At 43.3% G+C, this 24,651-nt stretch overlaps 1 protein-coding gene across 2 annotated transcripts in view; it reads left to right on the top strand.

The window, feature by feature from the left end:
* Positions 1–23,124, top strand: part of Rilpl (Rab interacting lysosomal protein like) — a 291,487-nt gene extending 268,363 nt beyond the window's left edge. For both annotated transcript variants that reach the window (XM_045754758.2, XM_045754759.2), the window contains one exon: positions 15,523–23,124. In XM_045754758.2, coding sequence (XP_045610714.1) covers positions 15,523–15,604 — 82 coding nt within the window. In that variant the 3' untranslated portion in view covers positions 15,605–23,124. The remainder of the gene's footprint in view (positions 1–15,522) is intronic.
* The last annotated feature ends 1,527 nt before the right edge of the window (positions 23,125–24,651 follow it).

A 24,651-nucleotide genomic window follows, 5' to 3' on the forward strand; every position in this document is an offset into this window, starting at 1 on the left:
GGGGTGGATGTCACATCCGCTCTGTTCTGTAAGCTTTCTTGTGCTATGTTTCAACTCCAGCTTGCTTATGTGCCGCCTGAGCCGTTCTGGTCCTTGGACAGGGTGCTCTCTTATCTTTCCTATGTTTGTGGTGGCCCCTTCAGTCCAAGATTGTTTTTCCAAGACCCTGTTTTTGTTGGCATTGGCCTCTGGGGGTCGGGTAGGGGAACTTCATGCTCTCCTCCGACAAAGGGGTTTCTGCTCTTTTGGTCCTGGGGGTAGGTTTGTACGTTTGCAGCCTTCTCCATCTTTTCTGGTGAAGAATGAGACAGCTGCTTTCCAGAGGGGTCCTTCCCTTGTTACCTGCCGGTAACAAGGGAGAACAGAATACCCAAGAGCCCAACAGGCGGCCGAAAAACCGAAAGGTAAAACGGACCAGCAGAGGCCAAGGCTTCTGGGTCTTACCAGCAGCCCTTTCTTGCTGCCTTTTCCCTGGACTCTTCTTTAAGAGCAGAGGGCGTGGAGGACGGCTCTGCCTTGGGGCCTCTGTTCTGGATTCCTGGGGCTGTGGGGGATGCCTGCTAGCAGTTCTGGGGCTGATTGCCCCTGCTTGGGTTTTCTGCTGCTGGGCGGAGTTTTTCATCCATCTAGTCTGCTTGCTTCCCACATTTGCTGGCGTGTTTTCATATCTATTGCGTTGGTCACGGTCCCCTGTTTCTGGTGGCCACTTTCTTCTGCCGGTTTCCCGGCGTGACCACCAGGGCGGCGCTGCGGATTGTTTACATGCACCTGGATGTGCAAGCTAGCGTCTTGGGGTGCGTTTTTCACCTCTTTCAGGGATTTTATTCTCTGGTTGTCGTTTCTTTGCTTTTCTGGTGTTTTCTGCCTGTCTTCTGTTCCTCTGCGAACGCTTGGGTGTTGGTTTTTATACCGGTTTTTCCGTTTTCTGTCTGTTTTGGGTCTGGGCCCTAGGGTTTGGGCTCAGTGTCCCTGTCTGTTTATGCTTGCTCCCACACCTTGTCCCTTGGTTTTCGGTCTGTTTTGGCCGTTTCCCTGGGGGTTCTGTCTAGAGGCTGTGCTTTGCCTTTCTGCGATGTATTTCCACCAGCAAATGTGGTAGTTTGGGCTCCCCTAGGTTTGATTCCAGGTTCCTTTGGGTTCTTTGGTTTCGTTCCGGAGGTTTCTTTCTCTTGGGGCCCCCTTTGTGGGTTCAGGGGGATTTGTTTCCTTGTGTGTGACCCAGTTCTGCCTTCTGGGGTTCCAGGGTCTTCCTGGCTTGCAGGCTGATCTTTTTGGGTCTTGGCACGTGTCGTGGTCGTGCCGGGGCCTTGGGTTCTGTTGTTGAGGTGGGCCTTTTGATGCAGTTTTGTGCTTTCTTTGTTCCTTCTTCGCCTGGCCGGCGTGGTGCTCTCTGCCCACTGGTCGGAGGCTTGTATTTTTCTTTTCTTTATTTAATTTTCTTTTCTTTTTATGTGTATATGTGTGTACATATATATACATGTACATGTGTACACTTATGTGTGCGTGTGTGTGTGTAATTACCTAAGTGTAATTACCTAAGTGTAGTTACAGGATGAGAGCTATGCTCGTGGTGTCCCGTCTTCCCAGCACTCTTTGTCATATAATGCTTTGAAACTACTGACGGTCTTGGCCTCCCACCTTCTCACCTAACTTGTTCCAACCATCTACCACTCTGTTTGCGAAAGTGAATTTTCTTATATTTCTTCGATATCTTTGTTTAGCTAGTTTAAATCTATGACCTCTTGTTCTTGAAGTTCCAGGTCTCAAGAAATCTTCCCTATCAATTTTATAAATTCCTGTTACTATTTTGTATGTAGTGATCATATCACCTCTTTTTCTTCTGTCTTCCAGTTTGGGCATATTTATTGCCTCAAACTCTCTCCTCGTAGTTCTTGCTCTTTAGTTCTGGAAGCCACTTGGTAGCATGTCTTTGCACCTTTTCCAGTTTGTTGATGTGCTTCTTAAGATATGGGCACCACACAACTGTTGCATATTCTAGCTTTGGCCTAACAAAAGTCGTGAACAATTTCTTTAGTATTTCGCCATCCATGTATTTAAAAGCACCTGTGATGTTGTACTCGTGCGTTTTTTTTTTCTGCCTGGTGGAGGGTTTGCACTTAGTGTATTGACCCTTCTCTTATTGTGTTCTTGGTGGTCCTCCGCTAGGTCCCTGTGTGTGTGTGTACACATCACGGGGTGTTCAGTTTTAGCAGTTTTCTTGGTAGTTTTGGATGCTGGTTAGCAGTACCTTTCCTGGGCTTCCCTTAGCAGAACTTCTAAGGACCCTGGAAAACCCCACTGGGGCTCCGTGGTCCCATGGATGCGTCCCCCTGGGTCCCATGTCGCTTCATGCAAGTTTGTAGGTGATCTGTCTCCTTGTCTCAGGGTGATGATTACCTGTTCTGCCTCCATCTTGCTGCTTGTTGGGTCAGTGACATCTTCGACCCAGAGTCTTCCGAGTGGTGTTCCATGCATGTGTTCCGCTTCACCCAGTCCACTGATTGTGATATAAGGATGAAGGCAGCTTCGGTGTTGCTTGCGTGTTATAGAGTGCTGCAGCATGCTAGGTTGGTTACCCACCCAGATACCCCGAGGCTGCCAGGAACCCAGACTTAGGGGTATTAGTCGGCTCAACTTTGGTTCCGTCTGCGCCCCCTTGTCCTTTCTCTTCTGGTGTTTGTCCTGTCATCCCCTGCTTCCGGCTCTGAAGCATCTGAGGGTTTCAGAGTTGAGGCAGGGTTTAGCTGGTGGTGAGACTTGCGCAGTTTCAGGGGATGCCCATCCGGTGTGGCAACTGAGGCATTCGAACCTGTTCCTCCAGCTGGTGCTTTTGGGTCTGACTGGTGGGCCCCCCCTTTGTTCCAGGTTTTCTGGCAGTTTCTGCCTTTTCTTTTGAAGAGAGGGGGTTTGGAGGATGGCTCAGCCCCAGGTCCTGATGCAGAGGTTCCTGGGGTTGGGGAGGGGCTGACTTGGGGGACATTGGGCCCCATTTGACCCCGCTTGGATTTTGCTACCCTCTGAGTGGGGCTTGTTTCTGCAGGAAGTGTAGTTTTCTTATCCCATATCCTTGTACAAATTTGATATGGCATCAACCCCTCGCCGGGTTCGGTTCCGGGTTCCCTTGTGTACTTCAGTTCCTCCCTTCCAGAGGTTTTCGACCTCCCGCATCCCGCCTCATTAGGTGTTGGAGGCCATTGTGATTTACGTCCTGCATGATCTGGATTATGCCTCTTTCAAATTCGGATTTCCTTTTCCTTACTGGGTGCGTTACGAGGTTCCGGAGGTGTCTTAGTTGGCAGACTATCCTATCTTTTCGTTGGGGGCATGGAATATGTTCTGTCAGTCCCGCACGCTTGAGTGGTGAGAGACCCTTATGGTTGTTCAGGTTTACTTGGGGGTCGAGTTTGAGTGCCTCGGTGAGTGTTTGTTCACCCCTGCCCTTCCTCTGGATGTTGGCCTGGTACAACTTCATGTGCAGGTTCCCTCACTTTTGGCTGCCCTGGTTGCTGAGGACTTGTGTGCCCATGGCCATTTGGCTTCAATCTTGTGTTTCTTTTCCCTTCTCAAGCTGTCTTTGGACTGGCTTGAGAAGGATGTGGAGGTGCTTGGGGCTGATCCTGGGTCTGGTGCGCTGGGATCGGCGGTGCGGGTGTCAGCTGCTCTGTTGAAGCTGTTTGTGCCAATCCTGCGGGAGGGAGGTGGTGTGTCTGTTCTTTGCTTCTCGTCTTGCATGCTGGCAGGCGGTGGTCGCTCAATCCTTGGAATACACTTGGGCCCTAACTCTTAGGTTCTTTATACCGTTTTGTCCTTTCCTGTTTGCAGAGTCTGTGGTGATGTGATGTAGTTTGCAGTATCTACAGGTGGCCTCTTCTAGTTGTTGTCCCATGTCGGACTTCTTGGTTCTCCGAAGGGCCCGTGGGGGGGTCTTCCCGGAGAGGTTATGCCAGAGCTCGAGGTTCCTCTCATTGTGGTAGGCTCCTGGTGCCAGTTTCGGAGCCGGTGCAGCCTTTGGAACCGCCGACAACTGGTTGGCGTGGTGATTGCTCTGCTCGTAAGTCGGCTTCTTATAAGGGGCGTTGGCCCTTTCATGGCTTGTCCCATTGACAAGGCAATGGGGTAGGGGGGGAGGCCTGTGCTATTTGCTCACGCCTGGTCCCACCATTTGTGGGTTTTCGGGTTGTTTTTTGCAGCCTGCAGTGGCGTTTGGTAGCCCCTTCTCCTTCGGGGGGTTTGGGGGGTTCAGGGCATGCAGGCCTCTTGGAGTGGGTTCGCTTGGGAATGGTCGAAATGTCCTCATCCCCCAGGTTGGTTTCCTGCCTGTTTCTGGTTCCAAAATGGGACTGCGCAGACCTGTGGTTCATTTGGGACTTGTCTTGTCTGAACCCCTGGGTCTATTTCCCTTCCTTTCGGATGACTACTTTGTCTTGGGTTTGGTTTCTTTTGGAGCCGGGTGCTTTGGGGGTGTCCCTGGACCTCCGGAACGCATATTTGCACGTCCCGATTCATCCGGGGTTCAGGGACTTGGTCGGTCTTGTTGTGGGGGTATCAGGCTTCCTGCTTTCATTGCCTTCCATTCGGCTTGAATTTGGCACCTCGCATGTTTACACACCTTACCCAGGCCATGGTGGCCCATCTGCATCTCTTAGGGGTTCGGGTCCTAACCTTTTTCGATGACTGGCTGGTATGGGCTCCCAGCCAGTCAGCATGTCTGCTTGCAAGGCAATTGGTTCTTTTCGAACTCACCGGGTTCGGGTTTCTGGTGAACTGGAGGAAATCCGATCTGGTTCCCTCTCAGGTTCAGTCTTGTGTGGGACTCTCAGACCGCTTCCTTGTCTCTCCCTCTGGAGGCCCTGCTGTGACTGCGGTCCTGCCTTCAATTGTTTTTGGAGGGCTCCCAGGTCACGAGGAGGTTGCTCTAGCGTTTGTTTGAGAATCTGAACTTTTACAGTGTTGGTCTGCTTGCCGGGCCGGGTTTGGCTTTGTCAGCTGTTCTGGTTCCTTCGGGGACGTTCCTTTCGCCTCTCTCGTGATTGCTGGTTTCAACCTCCAGGTGCCTTGCATCAGCTGCTGCATCGCCAGCTTCCTCTTCAGGTTTTTTTGGGTTCAATGTCTTGGTGCCTACCCGAGCCCTCGCTCGATATGTTCAGGGATGCGTTGTCTCTTGGCTGGGGCTTTGTGATCAGTGCTCACCAGGCTGGCCAGGGGAGGCAGGGTCTGTCCTTGCATCAGGTCCACAGCACGGTGCGGGAGTTTGCAGCTGTGTGGATGTCCCTCCGGAGAGTTTGGGTCACCCACGGATCGACGATCCGGCTCCATTCGGATTGCTCCTCAGAGGTTCATTGCCTGAACTGCAGGGGGTTCAATGGAGTCCTTGACTCTTGGGGCTGGTCGCTTTGGGTGACTCATCTGCTGAGTTCTCTGGGTTTGGCTCTCCTGGCTGTTCACGTTCAGGGTATCCACAATCCTGGTGGATCGTTCAGTTCATTCCCCTGTCCCACGGAATGGATGGTTGATGCTGACTCGTTCAGTTGGCTCTGCCGGATGTACAGGCTCCCAGAGGTGGACCTCTTCATGCCGGCGTGGTCAAGGCGTCTTCCGGTATATGTGGCGCTCTTCCCCGACTGCGAGGCAGTCTGGGTCGATGCCTTCAGGCAGGACTGGTTGAGGTGTGGTTACCTGTACCTCTTTTCCCTGGTTCTGCTGTTGCTCCAAGTGCTAGCTTTTTGGGGACTTATCAAGGGAGAGTAGTCATGTTGGCTCCTTGGTGGTCAGCCCAGCCTTGGTTTCAGGCGCTGCTTGCTTGGTGTCAGTAGCCAGGGGTCTTCCCACATCTTTGCCTCTTTCAGCAGATTGGGCCAGTACGTTATGTAGCTGGTTTGATCTTCTCCTTCAGTCTTCTCCTCCAGTCCTTGCGTCTAGTCTTTCTGACGCGGGTCTATCACCATTTGTATTATGAACAGGTGGCTTTGTTGATGGTGTCCCACCTGCGTGCTTCATTTTCCAGGGCCTAATACAATACATTTATATCAATTCGAATAGCTCTGGGAAGCCTCTGGGTCTCACCCAGAAAATGGCATTTCATTACATTCAACGCTGGTTTTTTCAGATGAGGTGGGAGTAAAGTGTGGCGAGTCTCTCCCTGTGCATCAGCGTATTGTACTCTTGCTGTCACTGAGTGGTTGGATGGGTTTAGTTGCCAGATGAAAAACTAGCATAGCAATAGCAAAATAGCAATAGAAAATTAGCATAGCACTACTTGGTCTCTTTGATCCAAATTATTGCTGCAAGAAAGATTATAAATGTTTGCAAATGAACCTTCAGGAGGTCATTCCAGGCTGAATTAAGAATCCTCCCATGCCCCTCACATATGGCCCAATGGTGAGGAAGATTTGAAAAGACTTCCATTGCTTTGAGGGCAAGAAGATCTCATTTACTTGGTAGTTTTTGTGCTATACCCATGGAGAAATATTGCCTATGGGAGTGACTGAGAGGCTTGCTTACTAAGGCACATTCCCTCTACACTCAAATTCTTATTTTTCCAAGCATAAAAGAGCATAGGATCATATTGCTGTGCAAGTTCACATTGTATTTTTAAGTTCATCCAACATGCTAATTATTTATTTATTTTTCCTTAGCCATTATTGCTTAGATCATGGAAAATTTAGAGCAGTTACCTCTCGCTTTACAGAAGAATGATGAAGAATGTACGTAAATTGTTTGTTTTCAGCCTTCCGTGCACAAACTTTGTAATGAGAAGACTGAACCAGTCATCGCAGTTTCCTGGTAACTTTTGTGTGTTCAAATTATCATCTTTAGATACATGGTGGTTTTCAATATTTAAATTGTATTCCTAAGTAGTTTTAGTCAGCCCTTACTATAAGTGAGTTCATTATGCATGAAATTAATTGTATATGAGGCATATATTTAACAATTTGACTGCAATAAATGGTAGCAGTCACTTCACAAAAATATGTAACCTAGTATGTGATAAGCAACCAAAGTCCAGGTGCCTAGAAAAATGTATCCAAATCATGTAATATTTGACCAAGTTCTATGACTTTCAAAACAGGCCTTTGGATCCAATAAATCCTGCCATTGGATGGCGATAATCAATATCGCTCACTGCAGTACCATCCAAAATTAACAATTAGACTTTCTTCAAACACAAACATGCACCTCAAATTTTCTGGGAGGAGCCCACCCCCCCCCCCTCTGACCCTTTCCCTGAAGCTATCATATGAAAATATGATACTATCTACTAGGAGTTCTACAGGTCTGCAGGGTATCGGCACCAGCACCACCTCTCTTTCCCTGCGATACGTGCAGTTTGCATGAAGGCTTTTCCTCTCGATGACTGGAAGTGTGGTAATGTTGAAAGATGTGTCGCTCACAGTGGCACATCAATGTTCATAATTTGGCTGAGGTTGGAAGTTACTGAGGTTATCTATTTGTGTGAGGTTGATGTGTTGATGGTGATAATTACCTAAGTGTAATTACCTAAGTGTAGTTACAGGATGAGAGCTACGCTCATGGTGTCCCGTCTACCCAGAACTCTTTGTCATATAACGATTCGAAACTATTGACGGTTTTGGCCTCCACCACCTTCTCACCTAACTTGTTCCAGCCATCTACCACTCTGTTTGCGAAAGTGAATTTTCTTATATTTCTTCGGCATCTTTGTTTTGTTAGTTTAAATCTGTGACCTCTTGTTCTTGAAGTTCCAGGTCACAGGAAATCTTCCCTATTGATTTTATCAATTCCTGTTACTATTTTGTATGTAGTGATCATATCACCTCTTTTTCTTCTGTCTTCTAGTTTTGGAATATTTAATGCCTCTAACCTCTCTTCGTAGCTCTTGCCCTTTCATTCCGGGAGCCACTTAGTAGCATGTCTTTGCACCTTTTCCAGTTTGTTGATGTGCTTAAGATATGGGCACCACACAACCGCTGTAATTCTAGCTTTGGCCTAATAAAAGTTGTGAACAATTTCTTTAGTATTTTGCCATCCATTTAGTTAAAAGCAATTCTGAAGTTAGAAAGCGTGGCATAGGCTCCTCACATAGATTAGATTACGTTAAGTAATGTGGGATTAGTGTAATTACCTAAGTGTAATTATCCAAGAGTAGTTACAGGATGAGAGCTATGCTCATGGTGTCCCATCTTCTGAGCACTCTTTTATCATGTAATGCTTTGAAATTACTGATTGTATAATTAGTGTGTGTTGAAATTAGTGTATATAAGGTTTGGCTAGGTTGGGGTAGGCTAGTTTAAGATGGGTTAGATTAGGTTGTGGTATGTATCCTTACGTCCGAGATGTGATTGCATCAGTGTTCCGTGACGTGCCAGTAGTACAACATGCTGAATTTCTGGGAGTAGTTAGTGGATATGTTCTGGGAGAGTATGGTTTATATGGTTTGTAAGTCTAAGTGCCAGGTTGCTGGGAGGTTTGTACAACTAGGGATTTCTTACTCTTAGTGTTGGTAGTTGTGGTTTGTGGCAAGTCAGCCCAGGCAGTGACTTGGTTAAGGCATGCTAAGTAGTTATTTACGAGTTTGTCCAGTATCAGTTCAAATGTTTTATTTACAGCAATGGTAGTTGCATTAGGTCTGATGTCATTGACTGTAGATGTGGATGGGGTGTTTGTTCGGGTGGTCTCAGGGATGGGTTGGATTACTTGTGTAAAAAATTTAGTTAGGAGTTGGTCCAGTGTCTTTTCTAGAGCATTTGCAATGCAAGTGACAAGTGTTTCAACAAGATTTTAACTCAGTTGTATGTTTCATGGAAGAGGATTGTACTCTAGGGGTACAGGATGGTCAGTGACAGACATATCAGGTACATGCAAAGGTTGTGGTTGAGTGAGTGGTAGTGGTGGATGATGGACTGAGTTCGGTTGCTTCAGTGCACTACTGTATTGCATGTTGTTGATGGGGAGAGCCTTAGTTCGTGCTGCTATGTATGAAGGACATTGTTTGAATGTAATATCATGATCACCACCACAGTTTGAACAGTTGAGTATATCAGACGCACACTCTTGTGTATAATGGGAACCAGAGCATTTCCCACATTTGATGTCTTTGGTACAGCTGGCCCCCTCACAGAAGTGCAGGAAGAGGTGACATTTATTTGTTTATTGTTTATGCCACCAGAAAGTTAGCAAGTTAAATCAAATCACTGCTGGCTTCAATAGAGACTTCTAAGCCTGCTGAAAGAAGTCCCCAAACTATGTAAACAAATTATTGAACTTTCTCAGAACTACTGCAAGCTCGTTCACCTCACTTTCCCCAGTCATTTGGAGGGAAGGGGGGGAGGGAGTTCATGGTCAGCTGGCATCTCCACACTCAGTTCTGTGCTGATGTAGTGGGTGGGGACTTGGCGGCTGACAATGATGACGGCTGGAGGTAGACGTGCAAACGTCTCTCCTTCCAACATTCCGGATACCTTTGAGGGTTTTCAAAACCCACTGTACATGGCATGCATCCCAATCACAACGCTCTCCTGGTCTTAGGGAGAAATCCTAAGGGGGGGATTTTCTGTACAGTTCACAGTAAGGCAAACAGATTTGGAGGCGAAATGCCGCCGGCATCCTGAGGTACTCTGTGATCCCCCCTGCCCTAGGCAGCCTCAGTATCAACATCCTTCATTCACTCGAGGTAGGATGAGTTCTCCTGGTAAACAAACGTTCATTGTTGCCTTTGATGACAATACGTCCGTTGATAGGAGTGTTTTTGGAAATAGGGCTAAAGTCTCCTCTATCATGCCATTCCCAAATTTTTTAAGATCAAAGTGCATGACATCAGACCGAGTAAAAGAAGGAACTTACTTGCAGTGGACCACGATCACGGCGAGGACCTAGCACTTTCAGATGTTATTCATGTCTATGGTTACAAGGTCAGATGTTGTAACCCACTGGGTGACCGGTTGGCGAGATATGTGGTTCGACATGTTGTTGACATTAGTGCAGACGACATTAACCCTTGTGTGGCACTGGGCTATTTAGCATTTGTCACTCACAGGTGCATACCAAAAAAAATATATATTTTTTCTTCTAAACCTGTTAATTTGTGTTCTCTGATCACGGGAAAAATAATAAAAAAATCGTAAGTGACATATATTGCCCCTATAGGGTGGGGAAGTCTGGCAAAAAACAGGCGCTGACTCAGCGTGCGTCCCAGATGGTCTGTTGCTCTCCAGCTGTCAGACAGGAGTTGCCACAAAGAGATAATTACTTAATTATTTCAATGGCTCTGATTGATTTTAAGTAGTTTTTTTGCTGTAATATTATTCAATAGTGTGTAGTGTGTTATATTTATATTATAAAATGAGTGAATCATCGCTGTACTCAAAAATATGGTGTGCCTATTGTTGATTCAATTATTATGTTCATTAAGCAGTGAACAAATACTTTGTCAGTTATTACACTATATACACAGGTTATATATAAGTATCTGCATGTTTTGTTCACCATAATGAACCACTAAGTTGGTATTATGAGTCAAAAAGCAACGAGGAGTGACCACCACACACCAGCCAGCCACTCACTGCCACTCACTCCCTCAACACCTCACTCACCCACATTCTTCTCCTACCATACTGGTTTGCTTTTATTCACAATATACAGACGTTATATATAAGTATCTACATTCGTGTTCACCATAATGAACTACTAAGTTGGCATGCTCACTGGCAGTGGCAGACAGTAGCAGCCCGCCACTGGCTGCCACTTCCTCCCTCCCTCACCTCACCTGACTCACCCACATTCTCCTCCCACCATACTGTTTTTGCTTTTATTCACTATATACAGACGTTATATATAAGTATCTGCATGTTTTGTTCACCACAACTGTACAACTAAGTTGATATAGTTAGTTCAGGCACTAAGAGACGTCGCTACACACAGTCAGCTGCCTGCCTCACACATTCAAGGACAGATGCACTAAAATTTCACCCCCAACAATACTGTTTGTGGTGTTATTACCCTATATACAGACATTATATATAAGTATCTACATGTTTTGTTCACCATAACTGTTCAACTAAGCTGATATAATGCCCAAAGAGAATAGTGGCCACCCCTACCAACATGACAAATCATGCAGATGTTGCCACACTCATCACCAAAATGGCTTCTCCCCCACACTCCTTTTGCTGTTATTACACTGTATATACAAGTTATATATAAGTATCTACATTCGTGTTCACCATAACGAGCCACTAAGTTGGTATGCTGAGTGGCAGTGGCAACCAGTGGCAGTGGCAGTGGCAGCCAGTGGCAGCCCACCACTGGCTGTCACTCCCTCCCTCCCTCACTTCACCTGACTCACCACCATTCTCCTCCCACCATACTGTTTTTGCTTTTATATACAGATGTTATATATAAGTATCTGCATGTTTTGTTTACCATAGTGAACAACTAAGCTGGTATAGTGAGTCCAGACAGTAAAAGGTGGTCACAAAGAGTCAGCAGACAATGCTACCTCCCTCCCCACCAAGATTACTCCTCTCACTACAGCGCTAATTATCACAACAATCCTGCTGTTATCAGAATCCTGGTCATTTTTATCACAATCAGGAGTCTTCTGTAAAACTGTCGCTAAATAATAGCATGTAAATATATATATATATTATGGCATTTTTAGGCGATGCTGTGGTCACAAGCTGAACAGCAGTGCTGTGAGCTCATTCTACATTCGCCAGCCTTGGTGGCTCACTCAGTACTGAGGACCTCACACCCAGGAATGTGGCCCATGATTTAAAAAAAAAAATGGTGTCTGTTAACAAGAGCCCTGATGAAGGTGAGGTAACGCCTGCTTATGCGTTGCCTGAGCCATCCTGGTCCTTGATCAGGGTGCCTTCTTATCTTCTCCTCAGTTTGTGGTAGCCCCTTCGGTTCAGGTTTCTGCTCTTTGGTACTGGTGGTAGGTTTGTACGTTTGTAGCTTTTCTCCGTCCTTAAGGCAACGGTCGAGACGGCAGTTTTCCGGAGGGGTTCTTGGGTTATTGATGCTTGATTGGTTCGGCAGGGAGTGATTCCTGTGTTATCCAGTTGCGCTTTTTTACCTGCGTACCATGTCTGGGGATGCGCTTAGGGTTGATCAGGTTCCCCTCGTTCCCTGTTTTAGGGCTTGGGTCTCCCAGGTTGTTCGCAGAGTTTTTAAGTCTTACAGCCTGCGGTCGTGCTGTTCGAATGTTTGCAGATTTTGCTGCTGTGTTGGTGGCGTCTAGGGCTCATTTCGAGCGCAGGGACTTGAGGGTCGCACAGGTTCTTGGCCACCCATTCTTTATGCGCGTCTGCTCCTGTGCGTTCTTGTTAACTTGGGTCGCAGGTTGCAGCCTATTGTCTCGGCTTCGCGTTGCGGAGTTTGTGGCGGCCGCCTCCCGGGTCGGACCTTTCTTTTCCTTCTCTTCGGGTATGAAGCTCCAGGGAGCCATAGGGGCTCCCCACAGAAAATCAGCGTTGAATGTAATGAAACTCCATTTTCTGGGTGAGCCCCGTAGGCTCCCTGGCAACCCTCCCTCCCACCGGTCGGCGGTTTTCGTGTTGGTTGAAGCTTAGCTTCCGATTGATGCTAGGCAGCCGGCGCGGTTGGTCCGGGGTTCCCCCCCTCCCCCCTCTCGGGGCGGGGAGGGCTGCACGGATGTTCGGCGCAGCAGTAAAGTGTGATGTTTGCTTGTTTCCTTGGGATTGTAGGGAGTTTCTATCTGTTCGTTTTTTTGTTTTAGTTTTTTACCATGTGGGGTTTGTTTTGTTATGCCTACCTTTCCGGGTGCCTAACCCCGGTCGATGGCAGATAAGGAAAACCCCAACCACAAGGGAGTTTTCCAGGGCCATTGCTCCCTGAAACCTCTCTGAAGGGGCCAGGTTCTGGTGCTGGTCCCTGGTAGGTTTCAACTCCTTAGCTAATGTCCCGGTCTAATATAACATACATTACCCCGATAAGCTCCACAGAGCCTCCGTGGCTCACCCAGAAAATGTTCGTTTTCCTGGGGGAGTTCTGTCCACTCGTTTGTCGATTTTTGTTGTTAACCAGAATAGGGGTTTGTTTTGTGGCGCTGACCTTTCTGGGTGCCTGTCCCGGTCAATGGCAGATATAGAATGCTCCAAATCACATGTGCATTTCTATGGGCCATTGCTTCCCGTGCCTCTCTGAGGGGGCCAGGTTCTGGCTCGTGGTCCCTGGTAGGCCTAGAACTCCACCCACATCGACTGATGCAAAATAGTTAGGGTATCCATATCAGCCATTAATAGCTCCAGGGAGCCTCCGAGACTCACCCAGAAAATGGCATTTCATTACATTCAACGCTGGTTTTTTAACATGCGTAGATATACACAGCAATGTGCTGCTACCCTATTCTATATGAAAGATTGCAGTGTAGATCATAAACTAGCTACAAGCTCATCCAACATCCCCACCTCACAGGATGGCAAGTCATACATGAAATCAGGAGAGAATAAGAATTGTAAGGCTGATCTATTAGCCCCCACTGGCAAAATCTGGGTACAGTACAAGAATATCTTCCAATATTCCTGAGTGTATGAAGTAATTAAAGAGCTCAAATTACCTCATACCATTTGGTCTGAAGTCACTGATAACAGGGCAATCACAGATATAGTGTTGGAGAGTATGTCCTCTCAAGTAGGACTGAAAACAGACGTTTTTTCACCCCGAGGGTTATGAACCCAAGGAACTGCCTACCTGCTGAAGCCATAAATGCCAAAATCCAGCTAGAAAATATCATTAGGACAATTGGCGGGACTTAACAAGCCCCCAGTTGTCCTCATCGAGGCCACTAGATAGTTAGTGGCCCTTGGGTAAATTTAGTTAAATACATACGTAAATAAATACCATCGCTTCTCAAATCTTGGGAGCGACAAGGGAAGCTATACACATCTCTTAGAATTACGTAGGTAAACAAAAAATGTAACATATTTGTATACAACAATGTCTGTGCTGACTGTAAAAGTTGAAAAAACATAGTTTTACTTCGAAAAATACTAATTTTATAAGAAAATTCAACGTAAATTAGTCGCAAGTGGTCACGGATAAGCTCTGATATGTTAGTGTCATGATTGGCTACAGCTGTAAGATAAAAAATGTTACGTTCTCTCTGATTGGCCAAACTAAAAGCCTAGTGACATCTAGCAAGACCTAAGTGAACTACCTAAAAATCTTTGTAAGTTTACTTTTCTGAGAACACGCCCTTTAGTGTGTTCTTAGCCGCCACTTGGGAACCTTCGTAGCAAACCTACTTACGAAGAAATACATGGAGCTTCGTGAATCTAGGTCCTGATGCGCTGGCGGAATTCCCAGTTGGCCCCGTCCCGGATTCTGACTTGGCTGGGATTTGTGTGGAATTCTCAGACTGTGTTCCTTTCTCTCCCTCCCGCGTCCTTGCTCCGGTTGCAGTCCCACAGTTGGCTGTGTTTGTGAGGGGTCTCGGGTCACTTGGGGATTGTTCGTGCAGCTGTGCAGAAGCCTGAACTTTGCTCTTCTGGTGTATTCGCTGGGCAGGCTTTGGCTTCGGAGGCTGTTCTGATATCTTCGGGGAGGCCTCTTTCCTGCTGCTCTCGCGATCGCTTGGTTCAGCCCTCGGTGTCCCTGTGCCGGTTGCTACGTCACAGGCTTTCTCTTCAGGTTTCAGGGTTCGTTGCCATGGCGCCTTACTCCTCCCTCATTCAATGTGTTCATGAATGCCTCGTCTCTTGGCTGGGGCTTTGTGACCAGTACACACCAGTCCGGTCATGGGCATTGGTGGCTGTCTTTGCTGTGGAGTTCCCAGAACATCCCAGAACTCTTCTCCTCGGCGTCTCCCATTGTTTGTAGCGCTGTTCCCTGACTGTGAGATTCACGCAGTGGATGCTTTTCAGCAGGACTGGTCACAGTGGGAGGGATCCTGTACCTCTTCCTCCCAGTCCAGCTGTTGCTCTGGCTTCTGACTCGGTTGGAATCCTACTGTAATAGAGTTCTCCTGGCTCCATGGTGGCCGGCACAGCCTTGGTTTCAGGTACTGCTTGCTTGGGCTCACTCAGAAACTGTCGTTTCATTACATTCAATGCTGCCTTTTTTTTTTTACCATTCTCAGGTTTTGGAGTGGAAAGAAGTTTGTCTATTGTTTAATAGTTGCCTTTTATGGACTTCTTTTGATTTTGTTAATTGGACATTATCTGCTTCTGCCTTATCCTGTAATATGGGCTTGTGGCATCTTCACATTCAGGTTTCTAACACACCACTAGCTTTCGTTCAAGTGCAATTACACAGTGCAATTACAGTCTAACTTTGTGGCTTTAGATGTGGATTCTGCTCTGGCTATGGGCAGAGCTTCATTGTTCTTGCAGGCAAGTCATTTTGGGCCATTTCCAGGAGTCTGTTCAGTAGCTTTCCTTATTGTTGGCTATTATTGCTCTATGCATCCCAGAACTTTCTTGTTTTTATGTTCACCTATTGTATCCCAAAACTTTCTCACTTACACTTTACTATTCCTATTAATATGCTGTGTGTTACCAATGTAAGTTTTTCTCATTCCAGTTTCCGTCGGCTCTTTGGCGATGATGAGACAAGCTCAGGAACAAGCCCCAAGAGGAACTTGCTCGGCCTGGGACGTCCATGAATATTGCTGTGGATCCAATGTAAATGGTGCTGATTCTGGGGCAGCAAACCAATTTAAACTTGCATCACAGCAACAACATGGCATTTCAAGTTCATATTCCTTTGTAACTCAGACTAGTGAGAGGGAACATTTTCCCAGTATGCCTGTTAAGGAAGATCTATTATTGAGTACTAATAGTTATAATAAGATCCATTTAAATAACATGTGTTCTGAAGGTCTTCCATCATCCTGTCACAGCTGCAGTAATATAGACACAAGATACCAACCCAACTCTGCACGAGAGCATTGTCTTGATAGTGGTGTTAGGAAATGTTTTTTGGCCTGTAACACTAGAGAATGGTTTCCCCTTAGAAGTATTGAAGGAAGGCTTGTCACTGATGAAGGTAGAGACGGTTTCCCAGTTAATGACATGTGTAAGCATTACGTAGACAATAGTGTAGGGAGGTGTTTCAAGACCACATACCCTAGTTATCTACAGTATTCCTTAGATATTGATCTTGGAGAACATTTGATAGATAGATATAATAAAGAATATTCATTAGACAGTGGAAAATGTTTATTAACAAGTAACTTTGGAAGACATTGTAATAAGAGCAGTAGAATACACTGCTCCAGTGATCGTCACAAATGTTTCCTACGCAACATTAATGAACAATGCCCAGAAATAACAATTACCAGTAATTGTAAGCTTGACAATCTTGGTTTGCTGCAAGATTGTGGCTGTAACTTGTATGACTCAAGATCTGAAGGTAATTTAAGTGAAAAATCTATTGTTGGAGAAGCTGACTCCCTGCCAAAGCTGCCAGCGGGGGTACACAAGGGCAGTTCCAGGTATGTCAATTATTGTTGTCAGAAAAAAGATTTATTGAGTAAAAAGAGTTTTATTAACTGGAAATATCATGATTGTGATGACTTTCTCATATTCAAATTCATGTTTAACAAATTTTATAGTTCATATCTTGGAAATAATCATTAAGTATTGTTAAAATTATAATCAATATATAATTTAAAAAAAGCCTATTATTATATATAATTTAGTTTTGGCTTTTATTGTGTATATAATTTAAAACATTATTAATCATATGTATCATCTTGGGTGAAGTTGTGTACAGTGTCGTTGATCACAGAATAAACTAATCTGTGACTGTTTTTGTCCCCAGTGGTATGCAACTCTCTTTTTGTATTAGGAATTGTTATTGATGCAGTATTGAATGTTACGTGAGAGAGTTCTCATACACAGGATAGAATTCTTATAGGATTGAATTCTCAATTGAGCTACATATTCACCAGTTTTAGTGAAGACAAAGACATAACTACAGAAGGCAGGATGTTATACCAAAGTCATAGTTCATACTATATATACATAAGAGAAGTTCATGTATATGGCTAGAGTGATATATTTTGTAACGATTAGAATCAATATCGAGAAGACTTTATGAATTAATATTTTAACAAAGTTATTAAAAATTTCAGCAGACAGGTATATTTTAGTGATGTTTTGAGGAAAATATTGGGAGAATTCCTGTCGGGTGTACATTAGAGAGAAATGTGATAAATATTTGTTATGAAATATGTATCTATATAAGCATTTTTGTCATCATTCATATCTTAATAGGTATACAGTATTTTGTAGTCAGTAATCTCTTTAATAATGTCAGAACTATAATCAGAATCCTTTCCTTATGCAAGTTGGAGTGAAAATAATGGTCATAATAGTTTAACGCTCATCATACTAATGCAGTACTAATGATAACGTAATATTATCTAAGTATCTGCATTACAATTTTTAACTTTCCTGCATCGTCTGTAGCTCCTGCAGCGTCTGTAGCTCCTGCAGCGTCTGTAGCTCCTGCAGCGTCTGTAGCTCCTGCAGCGTCTGTAGCTCCTGCAGCGTCTGTAGCTCCTGCAGTGTCTGTAGCTCCTGCAGCGTCTGTAGCTCCTGCAGCGTCTGTAGCTCCTATAGCATATGTAGCTAGTACAGCAAATTCCAAAATTCACTGTCTGCTTTTTTATGCTTTGCTTGTTTATGAATACTGTATATATAGTATGTGGAAGTCGGCCTCGAAAAGCTAATATAACAAAGACCAACATAGGTGTTTACATACAAAGCTCTAGAGGAATTCATAAAGTAAATATGCTGTTCAAGTTTTGGAATGTTCACACTGTAGTAGGGATGGTGTTCGTGAATAGTAAATTGTAAACTAAAGTACTTTATTTGTGGCCTAATATGACCAGTGATCTCATAACTCTGGGGTGTTTCCAAGAATACTGCATAGATTAGATTAAATTATACAATATTGAGGGTGAGCAAAGACTGGATTAGGAAAAGGTCAGTGTGTAGTGGTTGGATGCTAAAATATATGTTTCTGGGGGAAGGATGGGGACAAACTGTGTTGTTGGGTATTTTCTTTAAGCCAAAATGTATGTCTGTAAGTAATATACAAACACCAAAATATAGTCACCATTGTCAGGGAGAATGGTAATCATATTAGGATTATTGAGGTCAACGGCCATTGGCCAATAATCATCATCTCCCTGGATACACCCCACAATAATTGAGTAATTCCTAAATACTTATTTACTGCTAGGTGAACAGGCCATCAGGTGAAAGGAAACATCTCCAATCATTTCAACCTAACTTGGAATTGAACTTCGGTGCAGTCAGTTGTGAAAAATTTGTATTAAACTCTATGCTACAGGTCAGAGGTACTGAGTTGAATCCAGAATAAGTGGTTGGAAGGCATGTGTGTTCGTGGGTGGAAGTCAAGATGTATGTGAGTGGGTGGCAGCCAAGATGTATGTCAGTGGGTAGCAAAAAAGTTGGTAGCAGCCAAGATGTATGTCAGGAGGTAGCAAAAGTGGGTGGCAGCCAAGATGTATGTCAGGAGTAGCAAGAGTGGGTGGCAGCCAAGATGTATGTCAGGAGGTAGCAAGAGTGGGTGGCAGCCAAGATGTATGTCAGGAGGTAGCAAGAGTGGGTGGCAGCCAAGATGTATGTCAGGAGGTAGCAAGAGTGGGTGGCAGCCAAGATGCATGTCAGTGAGTGGTAGCCAAGATGTATGTCAGTGGGTAGCAAGAGTGGGTGGAAGTCAAGATGTTTGTCAGTGGGGTGAAAGCTCAGCTGTACTTTACCTGAATTTACCTAAGAGCCACCAAGTCTCTAGTGGTCTTGACAGGGACAAAAAGCTGGAAGCTCGTGAAAGGTGGCCCCATATTCCTTGTACATTTGTGAGTAGCAGGCAGTACCCAGATGATGATAAGGGAACACAATGATACATTCAATATGTATGGATGGTTAGTGACAAAAGTTATTGCACAAGATGTTGCACAAAAAGACTCTGCTTGATGTCACGAGATTGTCTATAAATGTAAACACTGACAAGGTGAATTTTAGAGATTAAGGTTTGGCCAGGCAGCACAATATCCAAGTGTTATGTTAATTCAACATTGAAATCAATGCTTAATTTGTGTTACCCTTGCATATAGTGTGGCTACTGGGTGAGTGACTGCATTGTATTTGTTTTTTTCTCTTACTTTTATAAGAAAAATTGTCTTTTGTGTTGATCTGTGCACATTGTCTGTTTTTCTGAAAACTTATTGTTTATAAAAGCAACTAAAATACATATCATCTACTACCTCATGAACTTAGCAGCTTATTCGTTTTGTAGTAATTCTCTATGATCAAATTGTCAAATATAAGCAGAATATCTTGAAATTTCCCCCAAAATATGATTCCCTTTGTCTGGAAACTTGTTAGGCTTATTGAGGCATGAGGTGCAAGTTCTCCATACTGCTACTGACCTTGCCCAGGGATACAACCCACACAGTTACTTAACTCCAGTTACCTGTTTACTGCTAGATGAACAGAGGCATCAGGTGTAAGGTATCGTACACAAGTGCCTCGCACTACCCATAAATTAGCCTTGGGTTCAATCGGTTGTGAGCTGACTGCAGTAATCACTGTACTACCAGAGTAGAAACAATGCAGCAAGGGCAAAAAACATTGCATAATGTGTTATTCATAAACCCAGAAAATTTTTAAAAGTAAAAGTAGACGGGGGAGGCCTTATTGTAGTTTAATAATCTGTGGTGTAGGATGTGGAGTTGATGAATCCATACAGTGGGGTAGGATCTGTTGATGAATTCATACAATCAGTGGTGTAGTATGGGGAGTTGATGGATCCATACAATTAGCAGTGTAGGATGTGTAGATGAATCCATAAAATTCATTTATAATGAAAGATTATGTGAAAAGTGAATGAAAAATTGAGCCAAAGTTTTGAAGAAGGTTATGAGTGTGTCTGCCACAGTTAAATCGGTACTGTACCTATATATGATTGGAGCAGTTAGAGAAGTGAAGGCATAACTCATCATTATAGCAAAGCTGGCGTGTGAGGACAATAAAGTGTTCCTGTTGACCGATCATTAGTGACACAAGTGGTGAAGAGCTGCATGAAGCACTGAATGAGTAGTACACCTTAAAGGTAAGCTTAGAGCAAATGCTGGGATAAGCAAAGTCATTGTTACTAAAAGATAAGGCAGTAAAGTGGGAGATTTAATTTAAAACTAACTGTGAATGATGGATTATAAGATCATAATAAATGAAGTAATAATAATAACAATGTGCTTTAATATACTTACTTATCTCTCTCATCTCATTTTCTCTTGTAATGTATCTTTATCATTTATCAATTCTGATTGAAATTACCTACTTAAAATTATCTGCTAGATTAGGGACCTGCCCGAAACGCTGCGCGTACTAGTGGCTTTACAAGAATGTAAATACTGTACTATCCAATGTATTCTCACAAACCCAATGTACCTTCTTGTATATATATAAATAAATAAATAAATAAATAAATAATAATTTATTTATAAGATATGCAAAGGATAATGTTAGTGGTTATTTTGCAGGCATAGTACTGTAATTGTATACAGTATTATATAAAGTCACTAATTATGCACAGCATTTTGAGCATTAGATGACACCAATATATTCCAATATTTATGACACTTCAATACTGTATAAACATGGAACATTGAAGATAGCAGTGAGAGTGAAGTGGAATGTTGATCTGGATGAGGGCTTATGAAAGCTAGAAATATTATTGTGGATGTGAGAAATTGCATATATCAGATCTGATTTATCACACTAAAACTGTATATACAGTATGCTATTAAATGACATTCAAATACAGTACAATTACTGTAAAGCTGTTTAATTAATCAATATAACATGCATGTGATATAGTAATGGTAAATTAAAATGAATAAGCAATACAAAACTATGAAGAAAATGCATGGTTGGAAGAGGTTGAAAAAGGTTCTGATGTTTGTGTGTTGTAGGTTGACTAGAGTCTGTCGAGACGTGCTTGTGTTGAAGCAGAGTTTGTTGAGACATGCTTGTGTTGTAGCAGAGTTTGTCAAGACATACTTGTGTTGTACCAGAGTTTGTTGAAACGTACCTGTGTTGAAGCAGAGTTTGTCGAGATGTACTTGTGTTGTAGCAGAGTTTGTTGAGACATGCTTGTGTTGTAGCAAAGTTTGTCGAGACATACCTGTGTTGTAGTAGTTTGTCGAGACGTACTTGTGTTGTAGCAGAGTTTGTCAAGATGTACTTGTGTTGTAGCAAAGTTTGTCGAGACGTACTTGCATTGTAGCAGAGTTTGTCGAGATGTACTTGTGTTGTAGCAGAGTTTGTCAAGACGTACTTTTGTAGCAGAGTTTGTCAAGACGGACTTGTGTTGTAGCAGAGTTTGTCGAGATGAGCTTGTGTTGAAGCAGAGTTTGTCGAGATGAGCTTGTGTTGAAGCAGAGTTTGTTGAGACATACTTGTGTTGTAGCAGAGTTTGTCAAGATGTATTTGTGTTGTAGCAGAGTTTGTTGAGACATTTGTGTTGTAGCAGAGTTTGTCAAGACATACTTGTGTTGTAGCAGAGTTTGTCAAGATGAGCTTGTGTTGAAGCAGAGTTTGTCAAGATGTACTTGTGTTGTAGCAGAATTTGTCAAGACGTACTTGTGTTGTAGCAAAGTTTGTCATGACATACTTGTGTTGTAGCAAAGTGGTTAAGAAATGTACTGTAGCAAACTGATCAAGAGTTGTACTTGTGTTGTAGCAAAGTGGGTCGAGAGATGTGTTGTAGCAAAATGGTTCGAGAGGTGTGCTTGTGTTGTAGCAAAGTGCGTGGAGAAATGTGTTGTAGCAAAGTATTAACTTCGCATATTTCATAGTCTGGACATCGGATCATTGATCATAAGGCTGCAAGAAACTGTACTAAAATGATGTAAGAACTGATGAATAATGTTCCATGAGCGCATAGGTTGAACAGATCAATCACACTGTTACTGTCAGGATGTGTATTTGCACTTCAGGAATAGCTTACAAATGTTAGGTACCTGTGGATGGTAGGCAGCAGCTATGATTGGTAGAAGGTACCTGTTAATGGTAGTAAGTTACTTGTACCTTAAAAATGTTAAAGGTGGCCTTAGCACATAAAGAGTTATTGAACGTTTTGACATTTGCCATTATCAGGTAAAGAAAGCCAATTATGGTTATAGAGGTTTCCTGGGGTTATCTACTGACCTTCCCCAGGATGCAACCCACACATTGCCTATCTCCTGGGTACCTTTTTACTGCTAGGTGAAAAGAGGCATAACATCAGGTATGAGGTCCCCACCTACTTCCCCCTTAGCCAAAGCCAACAACTGACTTTAGGATGCAACCCTCAACAGTTGCCTAACTTCCAGGCAATTTACTGCTAGGTGAACAGAGGATTCATGTTGAATAACCTGGTTTTCCAGATAGGAAATTATGCTTCTCGGCATCTCATGATAAAATCCTCGACAAGTCTGATTCATTTGGTATCAATAACTTATTTTTCTGCTTCCATGTTAACATTCTGGGGTGATATCAGGGCCTCTTGAATCTTCTGTGATATGCATATTGCATTATAACCAAAATGTTTATTGCTTTTTTGCTTTCGTTTATTTCTTGGAGACTTACCAGTTGCAAATAACTAAAGCATTTATTATTTTGGCACATGTTAGTAACAATTTTGTGCTAACGTCTTTAAATGTGAATGTACAGTATTTATTTTACGTACTGTATTCTGTGGTACTGTAATTTTTTTTTATTATTAACCATACAATCAAAGGCATGAAAAAGCAGACATCTTCCTTTGAAGTCAGACGCTCATTTATAAATTACAAAATTAAAGTCAGAACCTAAACTAAAAAATTTAATACAGTAACTGTAAAATAATTATTCTGTCCCGAGTGTAAAAAAAATATATAATATATTTTTTCACTGAAGTTGACCATAATATTGTTTCAAGAAACTTTCTGTGTTAACAGCTAGACAATTAATTTTATAATAATCTTAGCAAATTCCTCTTTAAGATTCCAAATGTACTTGTGGAAAGACTTAGCTAAAATATCTATATACCAGGCGAGTTAAGAATAGTTGTCTGCACACTCCTGGTGCAGAAATGTGTGTCAATAAAATTGGTAGTCACTTTCAACGTTCCATCCATATCCTGTCCAAATGTCAATAATTGATATAATGGTTTCGGTGTAGAGCCAGCATGGTGTGGCTCAAAAATAACAATATGCTTTCAAGATTTTGGATTACAGATACTGTACTGTATAAGATTTTAACGAGACATCCGATGTTTATATTCACTTGTGTCTAGTCAAATTTAGAACCATTATTTTCTCTCCAACTCCAGATTACTCTAAATCATTTGTTCTCAGTCGAAAAGCTTTAATTTGATTTAGGAATGTGTTTTTAGATTGCACATGATTTATAGTTAGATCTTCAAGTTTGCTTAGCTAATTACCCTCATGCTGAAGAAAACAAATATGTTGCTTTAGTACATATTGTCAGTGTGTTGCAGGTAGACAGTGGTGGTCTCAAACTCTAGTGTTGTCATTTATATACATATATTGTCTCCTTTTGTGAGGTACAGTATGTAGTGTCATTTTGTTATCCATAAGTTTAAGATACTTTCATGTTAATAGCTGGTTGTTAGGCAGACCCTAGTTTTGACTATATTAGAATCATCGTAAATTCAATTTTGTGGTGACCAAATTACAAAAATTAATTTTCATTTTATGCTTTACCTTCTTAATTTTATTTCCAGTGATGTTTGAGTAACTTAGTTATATATAACCAAGTTAATAAAACCAATCAAGGAAGCATGGACTAATCTTCAAATTGTTAATGTTCTTCAAATAAAATATATAAATTTAATTAGTGCCCAATTAAAATTGCAGCAAGTAGGTTCATTATTAAGGTCTATTAGTATAAATTATATTTTACATATTAACATGAATATGGTTTGTGATGGATTATGTAAAACATAACTTTATTGTACATAACTGCATGTTATTACTGAAGTTAACTACATTAGTTAAACATGAAAATTCTTGTTTTTTCTGGGGGGGGGGGAGCCCCTATGGCTCCCCGGAACTATCCAGGCTGATAGGGATAGTCCTAACTTTTGGCATCATTTGATGTGGGTGGAGTTCTAGGCCTATTGGGGACCATGGCCAGAACCTTGCCCCCTCAGAGAGGCACAAGGCGCAATGGCCCATAGAAATGCACATGTGATTTTGTAGCATTCTATATCTGCCATCGACTGAGACAGGCACCCAGAAAGGTAAGCGCCCCAAAACAAACCCCTATTCTGGTAAAACCCATGAAAATAACGAAACAAATGGGCAGATCTCCCCCAAGGGAAAATGAGCAAACAAGCATGATGTTACACGAGCCGTGCCGCATGTCTGTGCAGCTACCCCCTCCCCGGGAGGAGGAAAGGGGAGCCCTAGACCCTCGCGCCAGCGATCCATACCTTCAGTTCCTCAGCTGATGGGATAAGGCCAAGTCGTTGTGGCTCCAGCTCCTGATTCTCTTTGTGCTGTGCCTGGGTTCAGTACTTTTCATATTCCAGGGTACTATTCCAGGCTGCATGTGCTTAGGGCTAACTTCCCTCAGTGCCCTGTAAGTACCCACCCTAGGGGCTTGAGATTACCTTCCACAAGTCACC

This window comes from Procambarus clarkii, chromosome 37 (genome assembly GCF_040958095.1).
Source record: "Procambarus clarkii isolate CNS0578487 chromosome 37, FALCON_Pclarkii_2.0, whole genome shotgun sequence".
Classification (NCBI taxonomy): domain Eukaryota; kingdom Metazoa; phylum Arthropoda; class Malacostraca; order Decapoda; family Cambaridae; genus Procambarus; species Procambarus clarkii.